At 36.5% G+C, this 20,157-nt stretch overlaps 2 protein-coding genes across 3 annotated transcripts; one reads left to right on the forward strand and one right to left on the reverse strand.

Annotated features, from left to right (window-relative positions):
• Positions 1–1,322: 1,322 nt before the first annotated feature.
• Positions 1,323–5,073, reverse strand: LOC117429279 (biogenesis of lysosome-related organelles complex 1 subunit 6-like). Of its 2 annotated transcripts, XM_034048616.3 has the most exons (7): positions 4,878–5,073; positions 4,565–4,616; positions 4,092–4,234; positions 3,863–4,001; positions 3,545–3,632; positions 3,125–3,211; positions 1,323–2,819 (listed from the first exon to the last, which is right to left on the reverse strand). In XM_034048616.3, exons 3-7 carry the CDS (start codon positions 4,162–4,164, stop codon positions 2,700–2,702), a joined length of 507 nt encoding a protein of 168 aa, XP_033904507.3. In that variant the 5' UTR covers positions 4,165–4,234; positions 4,565–4,616; positions 4,878–5,073; the 3' UTR covers positions 1,323–2,699. The 2 variants fall into 2 exon arrangements, with proteins under 2 accessions (XP_033904507.3, XP_033904508.3); XM_034048617.3 differs by lacking the exon at positions 4,565–4,616 and having other exon boundaries at positions 4,878–5,072.
• Positions 5,074–6,296: 1,223 nt separating this feature from the next.
• On the forward strand, positions 6,297–18,971 carry LOC117429036 (probable proton-coupled zinc antiporter SLC30A4). The gene is made up of 8 exons (XM_034048155.3): positions 6,297–6,415; positions 6,978–7,518; positions 9,056–9,202; positions 12,336–12,489; positions 13,942–14,152; positions 14,755–14,860; positions 15,660–15,794; positions 15,949–18,971. The coding sequence occupies exons 2-8, from the start codon at positions 7,113–7,115 to the stop codon at positions 16,101–16,103; spliced, it is 1,314 nt and encodes a 437-aa protein (XP_033904046.3). The 5' UTR covers positions 6,297–6,415; positions 6,978–7,112; the 3' UTR covers positions 16,104–18,971.
• The last annotated feature ends 1,186 nt before the right edge of the window (positions 18,972–20,157 follow it).

A 20,157-nucleotide genomic window follows, 5' to 3' on the forward strand; every position in this document is an offset into this window, starting at 1 on the left:
GCTTCCCAATACAGTACAGGTTACAGGGTATGGCAACAACCTTATAAAATAGTTGCCTTTTCTTTATAATCATTTGTGAGTCCAGCAGCATACTGTTGTGAATGAGTTATGCACTTGACTGAAGAACCTTTAAATATGGGAGGGTCAACTCAGAGATGTGCTTCAGATTTGATATATCAAAATAAAACACTTTCATCTAAACAAAAAATAAAATGGAAAATTGTATTCTAGCCATACATTTTTATGTATTTGTCTTTCTAGCAAGCATGTTAATAAACAAGCCATTTAACACAGTGGGGTCCTGTAATGTTTATGAAATGAGTTTCTTAATCACTTCCACATCTTGTTCACGTTTCAATATTAGACTCCAGTAGAGCTATCATTATATATCCACCGGCTGAACATCTCCCTTCATCTCTCCCATGGTTGCTACACACAGAATGGTTTTGAAATTCCTTCCAGGTGACTCTTGGCCTCAAAGCATTTAAGAAAACGCAAAGCACATGAATGTGGGACAGCCTGTATTGTACTGAAGGAGGCTCAGTATTCTGTGTGGATTAGTTAACCTTACCTTAGTCTTCAACATGTTAATATGGGTTTTATGCAATGCACCTTGAACTCTCCAGTGTCTGAACAAATTCATCCTGACATTTAACAGATGCTAGATTGAGACAGCTATAGCTATAAGTGCTACTCAGTATAGGATCAATGTAACGATTAACTGCACCAAACAGATAGCCACTCTGGGTGTATTATTGACTAAATGTAACTTCTTTTCAATGCTTTATAGGGTACTGAACCTTTGTTGTATTAGACTTGTTAAATTACTGTTGATAACATCATCAATAGCAATGGACAGACAACAGAGTGTCTACTGAACACTCATGGTTATGAGACATTATATATAAACAAACATCAAAATGACATAGAAAGCTTTGTACTCTTTAAAGACAGTAGATCCAAGTATAAATACACAAAATATCAGGTCAACAAAATATATTGTGGTGGTAAGGCCTATTCCTGTACTTTAATACATTTGTATCCCACAAGGTGCCTTGTTTAAGGTTAAGAAAACTTTACAGCCAACAGGCTATGCTGTGGCTACATGTGCATTTCATTAGGAAACGAGATATAATAAAAACACAAATATTGTGCTGTAGTTGATGTATCATTTATACAAATCTGTAAATCATCACAAAAAAAAGCCTATTAACCCCACATTTTTTTAACAGTATCGCTTTGCTGCATTTGCCTTTTCTAAAAAAATTAAAAAGTATGTTCATACATTTTTGATTCTTAAGAAAGGGCAGACAATCAGGAACTTGGTTAGAAAACTTTAAAAGGTTTTATTTCAACTGCAACCATCTGCTACAACCCAGCACAGACCTGAATGTGGACTCACTGAAAGAATACTGCATACCAGAAGTACTTCTGAGTAAACTACAGTGTTTGCTGAATTTGAAAGAATGCTTTTATTGTAAAATAACTGAGATGCATTAATGATATTGCAACACGTGTTCTCAACTTGATCTGTTGAGGTATTCTAAAAGCAGATGCTTTGTTTTATTGTACATTAAATTAAAATAATTATGCAAACATTCTTCACTTTATCTGGTACATATAACATCTTCCCAGGGTAATGAGTAAGAGGAAGTTCTTCTGAATAGTATACCAGTAAAACACATCAGATATTTTACCAAAGATAATGATTCATGTTAGAACTGAAACAACTCCAATGGCGTTGGTACCTACTCTACTAACAGATGTGTAAATATACAGTCAGCCATATTAAAACAATATATGGCTTGCAATATGAAACCAAGCCAGAGCTACCGCTCCCTAAAAACCAGCAGTGCAACGTGATTACCAACACTGTCTGTCAAGAGTAATACAGTAGTCAATCAATTACAGAGTATATTTATGCTTAGGTATGAAATTTGTTTGGATTATCCAGTCTTAGAGAATCACGTTTTTGATAATATGGCACCTGTTATTAATATCTTCTGCAACCTCTTGCCTTATAAATCGAAACCCTTAGTGCAAAAACTAGTCACGTGCATAGTCTGTTATTTTGAGAGATTTACAGTTAAAGTCCTTTGCTGCATTTCAGACAAAAACATTTCGACAATACCCAAGCAAGACATGGAAGGAGCAGACTCTTCAATTACATAGCAGTGTGAGCCATTGCAGGATTGATCTGGAGCTTGGTTAGACACACCTGATCTTGTTACATATTGCAAGCAGGCTCACAGTAAAACCTGCAATCGAACAAACCGCTATGTAATGGGAGTCTTCTTTCCATCCCAGGAGAACATGTGATATAAAGAACGCATCACTCAAGTAAAAAAAAAAAAATCAACCAATGCCATTGAACAAGCATTATAATTTGTAGGGGGCATCATGCCCATCCTCAATTTAAATGCACTGTGTTTGTGCTCTTGCTGTTTAATTATGCAGAATTGTTTTCATATGACTTGATTTCACACACAGGCTCTCCTTCATGCTTAACAAGCAGGGCAGAAATACAAACCAAGTAAATGTCAGTAAAAGTTAAACAGCAGACCAGTAATTACATCACTATGTTAATAACGTTCTAGGAAAACATGGGGTATTTAATTTATCCTAACTAGGTACCTGCCCCCCCACACTTTCTTTGACAGCCTCTGAACTGATACAGATCGCACAGTTTGATTATTATATTATTTTCTTTTTGCAGGTTTTGCAATCAGCTGCCGTTCCCTTTCCAGCTCCTTTTCTCGCTGCTGTTCTCGCTCCAGTGCTTCTTTATGTTTTTGTTGTTGAAGTTTCAGTGCTCTTTTCTGGAAATGAGACACACATCACACTCACAACCTTTGGAGTTTCTTTCTTGTTTCCTGCTGCTCTGGCTGAGTGGGTAAGAAGCAAAGCTGCAACCCAGGCACTCTCTGCCCTAACACGGTTTGATATTCAACAGCTCAAATAATAAAGTGCCATCCATGTGGAAAAAAAAATCAGATATTAGCCTTCCTTAGCCAATAGAGAAAAACTGAAAATGACATCACCATGACCTAGACTAGAACTTGTATCGGAATTGGATGAAGTGTGGCAGACCACACATGAGCATTTTACATTGTTGTTCACCTACCTTCAATTTAGTTGTCTTTTCATGTAGCATCATCATTTCTTTTCTTATATTTACCAGTTTATTATGATAGTACTTAGCTTCTGTAAACTGAAAATAAAAATGAATTATGAGCAATGCTGCAAAGGTCTTCAAACGGTACATCACTGCTTTACATCTCAATCTATATCTACTTCATCTAAATACAGGGCAATCCAAGTCATTTTCATTGGGTGCTCCGGCATTCTCTTAATTTTGGTTTAGAACATATTACAAATCATATCCCTGTACATGTCTTTCTGTCCGTCTGTGAAAAATTGGAAGTCATGGATCATGTCTAGTTAAATGACTAAAGTAACCTGCATGCAAATGTAGCTTTCCTGTAAAAATTGAATAAAAAGTGGCTTGATGCAATACTACGAAAATGAACAGAACAAAACTTACCAGGGCATTTATATCAAGTAACAAATTACACTCCCGAAATTTTGTGATTTCTTGTTCCAGGGTGTCGAGTAATATTACTTGATTTTGTCTGCAAAAAGACAGGTCTAAGATGAAGATATCTAAAAAATGTATCATTATCACTGACAAGAAGGCTTCTCAGTCTCTAGGTATAAATGTGTTAAACACACAATTTAAAAAAAAAAAAAAATGTATAGGTCTGTTGATATTTTGGGGTTAGCATTTTAGACTTTCCATTTAGTTTCCCAAAAGCATTTCATCATCATCATCAAGAACAACAACAAGAACAACAATACTCACGTCAGCTCTTGCAAGGCCAGTTTTGAATGTTGCAGGTCAGGTAAATAATGTGAGATTAGTCCTTCAGTTAGCTTTTCAACTACCTCATTATCCACAAACGCCAAGTCTTCAGACAGGCTTGAATATGTTAGATTGGATTCTGAAGTACAGTAAAAATACAAAAATAGTAATTAAATAGTTGAATGTGGAATATATTAGTGTGTGCTTTTCAGCAATGTAGGGAGCCTACCTATAGAGTGGTTGTTGTTTACTGGGGAGGTCATGGGTGAAGTCTCCTTATGTTCTTTCACCTCTGGCTCCATTAGACCCTGCACTCAAAGGGCGGGCAATGCAGGCTGATCAGGGACGATCCCCTTATTTGCACAATACTCTCTGAAAACAACACATGTGCAGAACGTGTGCATTACAATCCAGGTCCTTGTTCCAACTCCTAAAGTGTTCAATTCAACCTCCACCCAGGCCAAGTCAACGTGGTTTTATTGGTTAATCATAATTAAAATTGCAATACAATTAATTGAACACATATATAACTAAATAACTTAAACAACTTATACTGTAGTACTTTTTTCCAGTCGTCATTGTGTTACAATAATAATAATGCTGTAGTCCAGTATTACTGTAAAACGAAAATAAAGTTGCTTAAAAACACCATAATTTAGACTCAGTATTCTAAACGGTAAGAACGTAATACCAGTACCATACCTGTAAATGTATCAATATTAATTGCAGCGTAATACTACAAGTTAGATGATTCCTGTACGGAAACACAAAATAACATTATTGGACTGTATGTTAATAATTTTTTGGTTTATCTTCTTTTTTTTTTTAATTAATACTGGTAGCTGGTGACATGTGACGGATACAGTAGAAATGGACTTGAAAGCTCAATAATACATTTAAAAAATACATTTTAATTAAAGCATTGTGGCCTAGGCTATGGGGATATATTGCGACACAATCAAAGCTTTTTTTCTAGCGTTAACATTTAAAAAAGGCAAGTAGTGAAAACGTCTACCTTTTTCTACACAACAGTCAGTAATCCAAGTTGTTTCATGAACACTTATTTCTCAGAGTCCACCGTACCGTCATCCCCATCCAGGAAGTACAACATCTAATTGACAACAAATTCTCATGTGACTGCAATTGAACTCATGTGACTCGTTTTGTACAGCCTAGCTTGACTTACTGCAGCAACTCACACACCCTTCGCGCTAAAGAATGCGCTGTGCTCTCGACACTGCAGCAGATCGCTATTTAAGAAACTGCTGTGGTGCACTGGCTAATGAAGTTACAATATACGTAAGAAATACAATTATTTAAAAAAAAAAAAAAAAAAATGGCGTCACTGGTTCCCTTCAAATTATTCAATTAACGTTTATAAAAATATTATTAGACTTTCTACTAATGTTAAAACATACATAATTTGGTAACACTTTCTATGTCAACCGTGATCTCTTGTTAATAATGCGGACTTTAAAGTCTTCTTCAGTTTAATTAAATGTATAATCTTACTTTATGTAAATGAATGACACATTTTATTTGTATTTAGTTAACTGTCTGAATGTATTATTTTAGGCCCTGTCTAACTTAAAACAACTATCTGATCAGCTATACATTTTGGACCAACACTTCAGTATTAGCAACTTAATCCTTAAAGTTTTTATACTTGTAACAAAGTTACAATGTTTAAGGATGATGAGGTTGCACTGCTACAAATGTAATTAATACCAACAACAAATACACATTTGTTTCTCATTTCCAGCTATAGCCTATACTGTTCAGAAACTGTTGCTCTACTCATTTCCATTCAGTAAACTATACTTATTTTGTTTGTTTGTTAGCGTTGTGTTCTTTGTTTCTGTGTGTCTGGGCTGTCTGTTATCATCTCCAAAACACATCTCATAACCATTCCTTAGCATTCTCTCTTAGAATGCCATTATTACGTTATACTTCAAGAAAAAAGATGGTACTAGGAAAGATGTCATATACTCAGTTATGCAGAGGTGCGTCTAAGTCTTAAGGTGGACAAAACACCAAGAATAAGGGCACTACAGTTGCAGTGTTACTGGGATAGAACTTAATCTACGACTACTAGCCCAGTACATTAACCCTGACCCACCCCTACTAAAACTACTAATGCTCATGCATTTTATTAATATTGGTTTTCTACATTTCACAGAATCAGATTTATTTTAACCACACTAGTTTAATAGTGAAGTCTAATATTAACAAATTATTGAGGTTTAAGCTCGCTGTTTTCTGAGTGACTCTCCTTTCGCCTCTTCGCCAGTGAGAAACTCAGTAGGCCTAATTCAAGTTATGGGTAAAATAACAAGAGAAATTCTACCAGTTCGGTTTGTGCTTTTGTGACTTCATCTCAAGAGGCCTCATCATGCCAGCCCAGTTCCAGTCATGTGTTACAAACCCACGGAAAACGTGGGTCAGTGCTTTATCGTACCATCACTTCCTGCTCAGTGTAGTTTGGTTGAGAAAAACCAGAGCGCAAACAGTTCTGCAAGCCAATGTAATACGAATGGAATTCGCTTTAACAAGGTAATGTGAAAGTTTTCAAAGATAGTTTTTCATAAACAGCATCAGTGACATTTCGCCACATCCCGATTTATACAACTGCTGCTATATTTAAACATGCTTAGGCTTTTTTAAAATATAAAAATGTATATATTTTTTTTTACTAGCTAAGTATGACAGTTTCACAGCCCTTTTTTTAAGTCAGATATTGTCTCTTTCTTTCCAAACAACTTCTTTTAGACAGGCTGCACAAGGATTCTGCTTTGTAGAAATGTTGATGAATGAGATTTTATTATGCCGTAGTGATGCTTGCAAAGGTCATAAATACCACATCAAAATAATCAGTGTGACACTGAGGGATAACTAATCTAGGAAAAGCAGTAGGTTGTCCTAAGTCTTGCTGCGCACGGCACATCAGTAACCTATAGTAAACTGAACTTTGCATTGATTACATTATTCTTTAACAATTGAATCAACCACCGGGTATATTATTGATGTACAGTATGATGATGCAGAAACATACCTTGTGTTGCTGTTGTGGTTTTATTTGTTTATTAGAACTATTTATTTAAATGTTTTATAATAGATGCCTCCGGTGCAGCACATTTCTGAAGACCATTGGAACATAAAAACATACAAATATATTTTTTGAAAAAAAAAAAAAAGATTTTTCTGCAAGTGGGTTTTAAAATCGGGGGTTTGTGCAGAGAACGTTAACACAATGTCGAGGGGTAATCTTTGGACAACTTTTAAGTCAGCCCTTAAAACGCCGAACGATGGTCCGTTGGATCTCGACGACGGCACTCCGTTTGATTTCTCGGACGAAATGCTGGACGAGGAGTTGCCCAAGTTCAACAGACTCAGAGTGGTGGTATCGGATGAGATGAGTGACTCTTCGGTCATCCCTCACGCTGCCTCGGCTGTCAACGGCAGACGTATTAATTCGGCAGTATCTGATGATGATTCTTTACTGGGTTCCTCGTCAAGCCTTCAGAACCCGGGGATTCATTTGGACCAGTGTGACGGGTGCACAAAGAAAAAAGAACAATTCAAACAGAACAAAGTGAAAAAGAAGCTAGCTTTCGCTGCTATTTTATACTTTCTCTTTATGATAGGAGAACTTATAGGTAAGTTAAATTGCCTTTTTTAAATTTTTGGGGCACCCTTTATCATTTGTAAAATCTCAACAGTAAAAACAGTAGTCCTAGAATAATGAAACCATGTAATAGTGTAAAGTGAACCCTTCCATTCCCCTGTGTCACCCACCTTAACCCCGAAATACTGCCATGACTTGATTATCTTAACGTATTGTCCATTTAGTTATTAAACCTGCCTGTTAGTAGCACCATAAAAAGTCACTTGTTATCAAATATGATACTGCACACGGCTCTCCCCCAGATCTAAATTACACTTATAAAGGTTTTACAACACCCTTTTGCTTTTGCACGAGAAAACAAAAGTTGAGCTCACCAGAAAAAGAGACAGAGGACATAGGCTGAGCAGAGGCTGGCACAAGCTTCTCCTTGTAAGAAGAGTACAATTCTATTCACTACACAGCATCAGCTATTCCATGTGCAAAAAGCACACTTGAACAATTGTATTATTATTATTTTAAAGGAGACCCTGTTCCCCTTTGATCCTCTGTTTTTTTGTTTGCATTTTTGTTCTTATATTGCAGCGTCTTTCGTCTTTCTTGATTATGTAATACATGCCCAAAGTGAGAAAAAAAAGAGCCACACAAGGTTGTATGTATAAACTTGTGTATGCGTATTTATGCAATGGCATGCTTGGAAGGTATTCATATGGAAGAGAATATTAGAAAATACATCAGATTATATTTCAATAGATTAAATCTGTAGATTTTGAATATCGATCTTATTGAAGAAATATTAACTTGAAACAAGTGTTAACTTTGGGAGAAATATGGTGGTACTGAAACATGATTTTGAATATACTGTAGTTTAATATACACACATGTATCCCTTTCAAATATTGCAACATATTGTGTTCCACATGGGTGATCTGCAAATAAATGGATGCACTAAACTGTAGTATAAAGGAACATAATACATATTGCACATTGCTAATGGCCAGTTTTAAAAGGGCAAGGTCTATGGGGAATTTTGCAACACAGATATTTACCATGGAAGTTGTTTCACCTTTAATGGAAGTATCACAGAGTACATTTCCATGTGGCTACATACAATTTTAAAGTCATTTTCCTACTTTGCATAATGCAAACGTCCAATATATACCCTATAACAGCTCCAAACAACTTAATATTGTTTGACCGTCACTGGCTGGCAAAATCCCCTTCCTATAGATAGACCCTTGCCTTTGCTTCATTGTTGATTCATAATTAATATCCATTAGTAAGTCCCATGGCAGAAGAACTCTTTTGAGAACTAAACTTGCACAATTTGCTCACTCTGTGTTAATTTTTTTAACAAAAAAGATATAATATTTCCAGTTAGAAAATGAGGTCTAAAGCAGGTACTACTTTACTGTGTGTAGTATATTACAAATGTTTATCTTGTTTAACATGAAATGTGGTCATGGATTGCATGAGTTGTTTAAATGACAAATACTCCATCAATCTAAATGACACCTGTTGAGTGTTCTTCCATGCAAGCAGTTTAACTTCTCTTACAAATTCCACTTAAGGTGGTTATGTCGCCAATAGCCTTGCGATTATGACCGATGCGCTGCACATGTTAACGGATCTCATCGCTATTGTTGTGTCCTTGCTTGCATTGTGGCTGTCGGCAAAACCACCAACTAAGAGGTTCACCTTTGGATTGCATCGTCTAGGTAAGTGAACTCGCTTGTGTTTTCATACCAGTTCATATATATATATATGTGTGCATTTATTTATTTATTTATTTATATATAAGATCATTTTAAATATATATATACATGCAGAATCTGTGATAGAGAGAAAGCAGGATCCCTCATTTCACAAAGGTCATACAAACATCTCTGAACTCCATCTGTGACCATGCTTGTACCATTCACACCTCAGATATAGTACGATATATATTTTCCTGTAATGCAAATGAAGGGGCATTTTGAACATAGGAAAAGGAAGTGAAAACACAACATTGGAAGACCTAAAAGTTTTACTGTGTCATAGAAACATTTTTGTTTTATTTTGGATATACCATATTTAATAGTTTTGCTCATGTTTGGGAGTCCCCTGCTACCTTTTAAAGTTCAGGGGATTTTGTACTGTGTACAATGAGTCGTGGGTGATTTCTAAACAGATACACCCAAAATCTTAAAAGAAAGCATTACAGTTACAACTAGTGATGTGCACATGTAGTTTCTTACTGCCCCCCCCCCCCACCTGAAACAGTGCTTCTGTGAAAGATCTGCAATAGTGAATATCTAAAACATCCTCTTAATGGCAGTCATCAGTCATCATTTTGAATACTGGCCTCATTACAGAAACCCCACCATGCTCAAGCTTGCTCAAAGACTTCCCTAAAGGTAAAATATGCTGGTGACTTTAATCATGGCAAATATTAAGAAACAGTAAATGAAGATTAAGAACACTATTAAAATATACATATATATATATGTAAATTCAAAGGGTATATATAATACATGGATGAAGGCTATATTTCCATCCTGCGCCATTCTAAAAAAAAGACATAATACCACAGTAGTGACGTCAGAAAGTGATAATTCCTCTAGAGGAAAATATACTTGAACTTTGACCCATTCGACTCCTCGAGACCATCAATTCAACCACAAAATGTCTCGTTTTCAATCACTCGACAACACCCACAGTACAGAAATGTTCATTAATGATCAACAAAATGAGAATACATTACAAAAAAAAAAGATTTAAAGCTGGTACATTCGTATCTCAAAGAAACCCCAAGAAACGGATAACGACATGAACGTCTGTAGAGCACTGAAACACCGAACTGTACTGCTGAACCTCGTCTTCTATAATATTAGCATCACAAGGGTATCCATGTATTATAAAAAACAATAGATGGGCCTATTCAGTGAGTTACAGGAAAACAATTCCATCTCGGGTTTCTGTGACAGTTTATAAACTCCACCTTCGCTCTCGTAATTTTGATGTCACAGAAACCCTAGATGGAATTATTTTCCTGTAACTCACTGAAGCCCAAAAAAAACTTCAGTGCACCAAAAAAAACTGCCATAATCCCAGAGCTACGGCTTCAGCAGCATGTTCTGAATACCATCTGCAAGCTCCAGTGTAGCTCAGGCAAGCAAAAATAAATATGGTTATTTCCTAAGGGTCAGAATAATATACAGCATCATCAGTCCAGGAGTACCATTCTGTTTCAGGTTTAATGGATATAATGACATAATGGTGAACTACTTTAGGTCAGGGATGGAGGTTTAATGGATTCAATTAAACAATATTGAACATGGTTGAATGAAAGCGCTGGACTGGAAGGGATAATGTTGCCCACTCATGCTGTGGGCTGAAATGTCTTTTTATTTTTTCATCTCACCTGTGATTTCTGGTTTCCACGGTGACCAAAACATTCTCCCAGTTACTGTTTATTATAAATGCAATTCCTAAATTGCAATAATTAGATAGTAATAATTGACATTAACCCTTGTCTTTCTGCATAACCTGTGATTATTAAGCATGTGGTTAAGAGCAATTCTATGACTCCTGTTGTCATTAGGTTAATATTTTCCAATACATTATTACTTCATATTCTCTTTGAAAAGTGAATGATTTCTATTTTTAATTTATCATGAATTGTACAAGGCTTTACTGTACTTCACTATTTTGCATTTACTATGCTTTGCTTTTCATATCCTTTACTTCCCTTTGCTCTGCTTTTTCCTACTGAAAATTACAGAAAGCTTATAGTATTGCCGTCTTTAGTCTCTGAAATGTATAACTCTTAAAGTAGAGCTTACCAATGCTGATACTGTTTTGGTGCTTCACTTGTTTTTGTAAGTGAACTGAATAGGATATGCAAATATATCAACTACAGTGAGGCAGTGCAGACAAATGCTGCTGCTGTTGCCTTTGCTTTGGTAACTTGGGCTGATTGCAGCTAGATCATTGAAGTGGAATACCACCTTGCAACAGCAGCAGCTTTTCATTTATAGCATTGTCTGAAACACCTGCATATTCTAAACTGAAGTATACAATACAAACAAAGAGATTTTCAACAGAAGAGCAGAGGGACCAGCGATAATATTCAAGTAACCTTGGGCAGCACTTTTTAAGCTAGAGTACTAGCTCTTGAAAAGTGTTTTAGAATAATCTGCATGTTCTAAATCTACTGTTTGTACCTTTATGTGCTAATTAACTTATTTGGCTTGGTTCTAGTGTATAGTACTCTATAACCAATAATAATGATGCTAGTTTTCCATACAGCTCCTAAAGAACAGAATCGCTTGTCACAGTATTGCATGTTATCGTAGTCACTTCTACGCGCCCTCACAAAGGTGGGCAGGTTTTAATCGAGGGCAATCTGAAGCCATCAAACGCCCCCTTTTTTCAGGTAGAATTATAATGCAGGATAATTAATTTAGATAGATGTTCAGAGAAGTTATTGTTAGTATTTCAGGTTGCATTAGGTCTATAATATACAGTATATTGTATACTTCTAAAAGAAGGGGTGGTTAAAAGTTTGAAACCGTGTCAATGTCATTTATCGGAAAGTTATTTACCTTTGGTAGACCATTTTAATGTGAACACACCGATGTTGTGTCATGTGACAGCTTGTGTTATCTGAACTGTGGAGAACACACTTAGCGTTACACATGTGTGAATATTAACAGAACCATAGTTCTGTCTAACAATGGATTCTGTACTAGACATATACATGTACCTGTAATGTATTTGATGCAGGAGTTTTTTTAGTACATATGAAGTATCACAAGCCTATATGAAATGTTAGTTTGCTATCTGATTGTTTGTTATTTCCATGCACAGAGGTCATTTCTGCTGTTATCAGTGTATTGCTCGTATACATACTCGCAGCAATCCTGCTGTATGAAGCTGTTCAGAGAACTATCCACCAGGATTTTGATATTGACGGTGATGTGATGCTCATTACTGCTGCAGTTGGTGTTGCTGTGAATCTAATGTAAGTCTTTCTGTAGTACTCTATTCTCTTCACCTACATATCCGCTGTTTGCAATTCAAAGCGCAGTATATTAACTACAGAATGAAATACATATTAATTTCATTAAGATAATTACATACCAAATGTTTTTTTTATGACATTTCTGTATCTAAAGGTTTGGATTTCTGATTAAATCTAGTCAGTAATGATTTTTGCCCTTCAGTTTGCCACAGGATTGGTACTTGTTAAGATGATTTGTTAATGTCGAAACCAATGTTTAAAGTACATGCTAAATTGTAGAACATTTTGCTTTTGTATGTCCACCTTTTTAAAGACAATCTGCATGTACCATCAGTGAATTATCAAACAAAATAAAAACATAAATACATCTAAAATTAACAAGAGGCACGTGACCTGTCCCCTTCTTGTACTGAACAGTGATCTTTAGCAGAAATCCGATCCGATCTTTGATGCAGCTGGTGTCTTTTTCGTTGAAGACGTTTTGAAGAAATCGCGTAGCTGTGTACAGTGTGATCAATCGTTAACTGGAAGCAAACTGAACCGGATGCCAGGTTCCTAAATGCAGTGTAACAGGCAGTGCGACAATAGGGCAAATGTTGGCAAATGTATTTATTTGTGTTAAAAATATGTAGATTAATACTATTCTTTCAGAAGTGGGAATTTATAGAGAACTATGTATTACACAGCAATGGTTACGTTTCACGGAAATTGTGAAATCTGTGATAACCGTGAAAAAAAATACAGCCTTACTTATAAATAATATTTTACAGACATGCTCACAGCTTTTTAATACTTAAACCAACAGCTGTAGATAAGTAACAGGTTTTTGCCCTGTTGTGTTCTAGAAAACACTGGAGTTTTTTTTTTTTTTTAGGAAAACAATACATGTTTCAACATTTTCTTTTTATTTATTGCTCCTTAAAATTATTTGAAACTTTGTAACTGACTTTCAGTTAGGAAATGTAGTTTTCTACCGCGGTCTTTCGTTTACTAAACAGCTGTTGAATGATTTCGTTGACGTACGTTGACTTAGATGTAGAATTAATATAATACTAAAAAGAAACTTTTAAAAATGATAAAACTGGTTTTGTTTCCCATGTTGTAATGACAGACACATCATGTATTATGATTGAGTGCTGAGAGCTGCCTATGAATCATAGAGGATTAAAGAGCAGCTTCAGAGAAATGTATTAAAGATTGAAACTTCACTGCTGCATGTTAACATATGCTGTCGGAAATCACGCTGGAACCTCACAGGACTCCTTGGTCCCAGTTTGATGTAGTATATGTAAATATATGTAAAAAAAAAATGTTGTCCTATTCTCATGTATACTCAGTAAAGGTGTTCCTTTTTTATAACTTAATTTTGACAAAAATAACTTGTTAAACGTGCTGTTCTGTGTTCCTGGAGCAGGGCCTGAATGAATACTAAAGTGTGATTCTCTTGAACAGAATGGGATTCATACTGAATCAGTCAGGACACCTCCATTCCCACTCCCACGGGCCCTCGCAGCACCCTGCCAGCTCAGGACAAGGGGGACATGGGCACAGCCATGACAAGAGTCATGGCAGCCTGGCAGTGAGAGCTGCCTTCATACACGCCTTGGGAGACCTGGTTCAAAGCGTCGGGGTGCTGGTGGCAGCTTATATCATCCGCTTCAAGGTAGGAGTGGCTTGGTTTGGTTCATGTTTGATTTATCTTTTTTATACAGAGGTAGGCAGTAAGGCCAGTCAAACGAGTTACACCAAAAACATCCAGCGCTCTACATCCATCAGGTAGTAGCTGTGTCACCAATGGAAACATGGGATAGTGACGTCGCAGAACAGAAAACATAAACAGGTTTTTAATTAAGGGTCTACCTACTGTACTGTCTGAATTAGAATGTACACTACGACATACATTGGTTCCATTCAGAGTTAAATGTATAGTATGCAGCTATAAAAATGCAGCATAAAATATATATTTTTTCCAAGTCTGAAGGATTAAAAAAAGTTCTGAATGCGTGACACTTGTCTAGACTTGTCAGGTCAGCAGGCTACACCAGTTCTGTGAATATCAAACTCTGTGAATATCAATCGATCAAAACAGACTTTTAAATAGCCCATGACGTACAGGCTTGCAAATGGGGGACAGCTTTTTTAGAACTGGCTTTGTCTTTGGTATTTCTCAACATATTTTACAGCGAAGGATCCTAGTTTCCCAAGAATGAACTGTTTAGTTTGCAGTTACAAAACCTTTCAACGGTCGTTTTGTTGCATTCACAGCCAGAGTACAAGATTGCGGACCCTATCTGCACCTATGTGTTCTCCGTGCTTGTGCTGTTTACAACCTTACGAATCATGTGGGACACTGGGATTATTGTATTGGAAGGTAAGCTGCAGGTTCTTATATGGTTCAGTTCTCTCAAGTTCCAGTCAGAGAGTTTGTGGTGTATGGGTTATATTTTTGCACACAAACAAAAGTTTGTTGCCGTGGCTTTTGGTTTACCAAGACCTTTCTTACATAATAGGGGGTAGGGCAGTCACGGTGCTACTTGTTTGAAAAGGTTCATGAAGGGTGTGCAACCGAAAATACATAAACAGATGTATCTCTCGACTATTGTGCTTTGTTGGAAGCTCAAGGACTTGTTCTGATATGTTTAGGAATTGTAGCTGGACATTATCCAGCTGTTAAAGCAACAACCTAAAATCTGTTTAGATTCAAGAAAAAAATATTTTAAAAACTCACAATAAGTGAGTTGCTTCAACTTTAGAAGCAACTTCTTGCAAGTGACATAAATATAGCATTATACGTCCCCACGTGTTGCTACAACTGTTTAAATAACGTAACTGTAATTTGACTTTTCATTGCTAACACCCTGACAACTTTTTACACATAACTTTGAAGTCTGTTTTAAACTTTTTTTCAAAATGTTTTCGGAACCCCGCTACTAACTGGTACTCTTAAAGCAACACAATTTAAACATTTCTCATAAACTTTTCACCTAGAACTAGTTGCCTCGTGTTTTATAGCCTTAATTGCTGGCAGACATTGATCTCAGTGACAGCATTAATCACTGACCTATTTATAAACTACAAAGGTTAAAAATGGGGTGACGATTCTGTGGAGGATTGATTTTGCCATTGTGTATCAAACCTTTTCCTCTGCAATCTGTTTCCCAATTCCACAGGTGTTCCGAAACATTTGGATGTGACCCGTATCAAAGAAGATCTATTGAAACTTGAAGACGTGTATTCAGTAGATGATCTCAATGTCTGGGCGCTGACTGCTGGCAAAACGGCTGCAGTCGTGCATTTGCAGCTCAGTAAGTGTCAGAGTGCATTGTTTGAAAGTGCTGTTTGTGTCAGCCAACGTACCTTTCCTTATTATGCATTTCTACAAGATTATATTTGATGGGAGATATTTAGCTTCGTTTTAAAGTAGTATTTAACAAAGGCATCTTTTTTTCCTCTCTAAAGTTCCAGACAGCTCAGCTAAGTGGGAAGAAGTACAATCAAAGGCCAGGCTTCTCCTCCTGAACACATACGGAATGTATAAGTGCACCATTCAGGTGCAAAGCTTCAGGCAGAGGCTACCTCAACTGTGTATGAAATGCCAGAGTTCTTGTGCTTGAGGATCCAGGTTCTTCCTGAGTGTCGCGTGTGCAGCACAGTCTGGAACAGTCATTGGATTTCTCAGACTTGGTTGCTAAGCTGCGGAAGTATGGCCAGGTGACGTCACTGAGAGGTTGAGTGGAGGACAACTGCCAGCTTTCTGAGATTTAATACACGAAGCAGCTGAGTAATTCTTACCTTTATGTGGACTTATGTATTTGTATTGCTACCTTAATTCTACTTTTGGTATATTCTTATTTTTATTTGATTATTATGATATCATTAGATGGGCCAGCACATGCCCGATGTCTTGTTTTATTCAGGGCTTTAATTTGCTTATTGGTATATCTTCTCTTCATTTCTGCAAATATTTCTTTTAAGCCAGTGGCACACAGAAGTAGCAAAGACAAAAGTGATTCATTTGCATTTATTATTTGCATGTTTACCTATCTTTTTATTTTGATACTCCATTCTGCATTAGGTCATGACCTGACATGAATCAAATTAATGACAAGCATTGTCCAGCATATTGAGTTTTCTCAATTTTTTTTTTTTTAATATAACAAATATTTGTATTAAAAAATAGATAATATAATCGAAATATCTAGGTTGACCTTCAAATCGTACAGTCCAACCAACATTTGCTTATTTAATGATGGATAAGTGCAATGTCTTTATCAATGTTTTATCAGTAAGCTGCAATAATGTAACAATTGTAGACATTAGTGCGAGTATTAGTGACAAGTCGTCCCCCCCCCTTGAAACAGACAAAAACACGTGAAGTTCCGCTAGGGTCTGATTGTTATTCACTCATTAGGTGACATCACTAAGAGGTTTTGGGGGAGCTGACACATGATACTGCAGTAAAGTAAGTCTGACTTGCTAGCAAGACTTGCATACTCGAGCTGATGGGCTCAATTATACATTGTTATAGCACAGGCTATGCAGTATGCATTTCTTCAGAATGTTCTTGTATATAATAATGATATTTCCAATCAATTTGTCATGATACACAGACAACGCCTATGTGCAGAATACTTAGCAATCCCATCATACCACCAACATTGCATTTTGTTCTTGTTCATATTGAGCTGAAACGTTTTTGCACTGACAGTCAGTATTCGCCAACAAGTATTGGGACATGCATACTACATATTCGTTTGTGTATAAACAGCATTTTATCACTATGTATTGCAATGCAAGGGAACTTTTTTCTTTCTGGAAGTTCACTGGCACCTCTCCATAAATAGAGCCTGTTGTGTGCTAAATGATCAGGAAGTTGGATTCTTTGAAATGCATGTACAAGTGGATGTAGGAAGCTGTGATCAAGCCCCTATACACCCCCTGATTTCTTGGGGCACCCCTCTCATAAGTGGCTGAAAGGGGTGCTTGGCAGTGGCGTGAACAGTAACTGTTTCAGCACTTTAGCCCCTCGTGAAACTCCAAACTCACTGTAAATCATATGTAATTTGTTTTTGTCTGTGATTTGCAATATGTTGAAACGTGTAACCGATATTCATATCACTTACAAAAATGCATATTATTATTATAATACAATTGATTACTTCACAATTTCAACTGTCGCTGCTCTGAAGACTACAATTTGACATGTGCTGCTGTTGTCCTTCCAGTTAGTGTTAGTAGAGCTGTAAAAGGCAGACTGTGTGTGTTTGGGCGCCCCCTGGTGCAGTTGTATATGCAAACCAGATACTTGAGAATTTATTTTAACATGGCCGAACTTACTTTACTATGATATGCAGAAGATGAGTCTGCCGTTCTGTGCAGCCTCACTGTTTTAATGATGCCTATATTTCCAAAGCATTTTAATCTACAATTTGTGCCAATAACTCACAAAAGCTACCTTCTTGTTATATTGTTTTGATGTAGAAAAGAAAGCACTTGCAACTAAAAACACAGACATGTGACTGGTGCAATATGCAGTATTTGACACAAATTAATCTTTAATGTTTTTGCAATTTCTAAATGCATAAATAACATTACTGAGTTAAAGATGCTACATTTATTTTTTGGCAGGTTTTTACTTCACCTGAGAAGTAACATTTTGTGTTATAAGTGACAAAACTTTATTGCATTTAATAAAGTTGTACAGCTGTATATATCACAACTGGCATATTTGTTGTCACCGAGTATATTTACATTTTGAATTAATTGTACTTGAATACCCTCTCCATCTCATTTCTCAATTAAAATACATACTGTGTTTGAGAGTGTCTCACTAATAAAATGGGACTTGTGGTTCACATATGTGTGTCACAGAGAGAGGCAGTATTTCCTAGAAGTGGCTTAGCTGTTTGTAAGTCTATAGCAGGGAGTCGTTATATATGTTACACTCATAGTCAGGATTCGGTCAGTGACTGACACAAATAACCATTTTGCGATTTGAGCACTTGACAGATTATCAAAGAACAAAATGAAAGGTTACATTTCGCAATTTGATTATATCGCTTTACTCAAAGACCGAAGAAGATGTCTCTTCTTTTGTGTTTTGTTCTTTGCTTGTTTGATATTTTCCATTTCGCAATTTGATCAAAATAATCTGCTCAAACACCAAACCTTTCATTTTGTTCTTAATAATTTGTCAATGCTGAAATTGCGAATTTGTCAGTCATTGACCAAATCCTGACTATGAGTGCAACATATACATTACATTATATACACATTTTAAATCGTGTAGTGGGTCCAATTCACAGAAATGATCAATTCTGTAAGTGGAGGTAGGCATGGTGCCCAAACCTGACCCAGACCTATTTTTCCTACCTGAACTGTTTAAAAGCCAGTTCTGCTGAAATTGCCATTAGAGCACTACTAAAGAGATGCATGTAGTTCATTGCTTTATTAAGAATTAAACAGGACATTGCTGAAATGAATATTCCAGGTTTGCATGATTTCGTGGAAATGTGTATTTAAAATTGAATTAACTGGTCCCGAACAGACTGAAAATGTGGGCATTAACCTGTGATTGCTTGTATTGAAAAATAATATTTTTCTGTTATGGGTTCTTTTTTTTTATTTCAGATGGCTGTGTAGAACTCCAAATGCATTGTATTCCATGCTGCAATAAAGTCACCAGAACACTAGGTGGTGCTGGTTAGGTGAATGCTCCAGGAGTCAGTACCTATAGCAATTGCTGAGCTGAAAATACTGAGCAAGACCTTGCTGTATTTTTTCCACACCCTAAGGGCAGAATTGATATTTATTTTGGCACAGAAAAACTGCATCAGCAGAAATATACAATTAAATATTTATTGTTATGGTAACATAATATATGAAATATGCACTAGAAACAGAGGTACATTATCAGTTATATTTTGCTGCCAGTAGATGGCATACTGTACAGCTAGTACATTACAGTATCTAAATTCCTTTTAGTGCATTGGGGGGCGGGGGGGTGGGTATTGGTGGGGTTTTGGATATAATCAAAGATAGATGCCTGGCTACGAAATGTGATGAAAGCTGTCACAGTCTTTTTCATGCCTAATGAAGTTCTTTGCAAAAGCAAGTGATCAGTGAGCATTCAGAAAGATCAACAGGCAGGGAGGGGTGTGATGAAGAAAATGAAAGTAAAGTTGAGTGTGACTAACATGAAGACATCACACCAGGCCTCAGCAGACTTTGAACACGTAAACAATAGTGATACCATAAGAGGGTTGCTGGTAAGCACGTATGCCGCCTATCTCTAATAATCCTAAGATTTTAATCCCATCTTTTTTTTTTCAATTAGCTGCTGCTCTAAGAAGATATCCTGCCTGCTTTATTCTCCAAAGACAGTAAAACGTCTCCAGCGACTAATTATTTTGGGTCCAACAATTCAATTTCCTTTTTTCATCAGGTTGCAGTTTTGTCCGGTTTAGTTTTCTGGCAACGAGAGGAGCTATGAGTCAGTGATTTCTCTTCTTCCATATGCTTGGCTCATGTATTCCTCAGATGTCATTCAGAATGACTGACCTGCTTTGAATGTTATTGGCCAACACATAATGAATGGCCTTAAGCAACAAACATCATAACCAACCAAGACCGACTCATTAGGGGTCAATTGATTGACGCTTCTTACAT

Source organism: Acipenser ruthenus, chromosome 24 (assembly GCF_902713425.1).
Source record: "Acipenser ruthenus chromosome 24, fAciRut3.2 maternal haplotype, whole genome shotgun sequence".
Classification (NCBI taxonomy): Eukaryota; Metazoa; Chordata; class Actinopteri; order Acipenseriformes; family Acipenseridae; genus Acipenser; species Acipenser ruthenus.

What these genes read in the sequence shown, in the direction of transcription:
- LOC117429279 (XM_034048616.3), bottom strand. Translation starts at nt 4,164, where the DNA reads ATGGAGCCAGAGGTGAAAGAACATAAGGAGACTTCACCCATGACCTCC. An exon ending in CTGGCCTTGCAAGAGCTGAC is followed by an intron (nt 3,633 to 3,862) that starts GTGAGTATTGTT and finishes GTCTTTTTGCAG; the next exon opens with ACAAAATCAAGTAATATTAC. An exon ending in TACTTGATATAAATGCCCTG is followed by an intron (nt 3,212 to 3,544) that starts GTAAGTTTTGTT and finishes TTTTATTTTCAG; the next exon opens with TTTACAGAAGCTAAGTACTA.
- LOC117429036 (XM_034048155.3), top strand. Translation starts at nt 7,113, where the DNA reads ATGTCGAGGGGTAATCTTTGGACAACTTTTAAGTCAGCCCTTAAAACG. An exon ending in CTTATATCATCCGCTTCAAG is followed by an intron (nt 14,153 to 14,754) that starts GTAGGAGTGGCT and finishes TTGCATTCACAG; the next exon opens with CCAGAGTACAAGATTGCGGA. An exon ending in AGTCGTGCATTTGCAGCTCA is followed by an intron (nt 15,795 to 15,948) that starts GTAAGTGTCAGA and finishes TCCTCTCTAAAG; the next exon opens with TTCCAGACAGCTCAGCTAAG.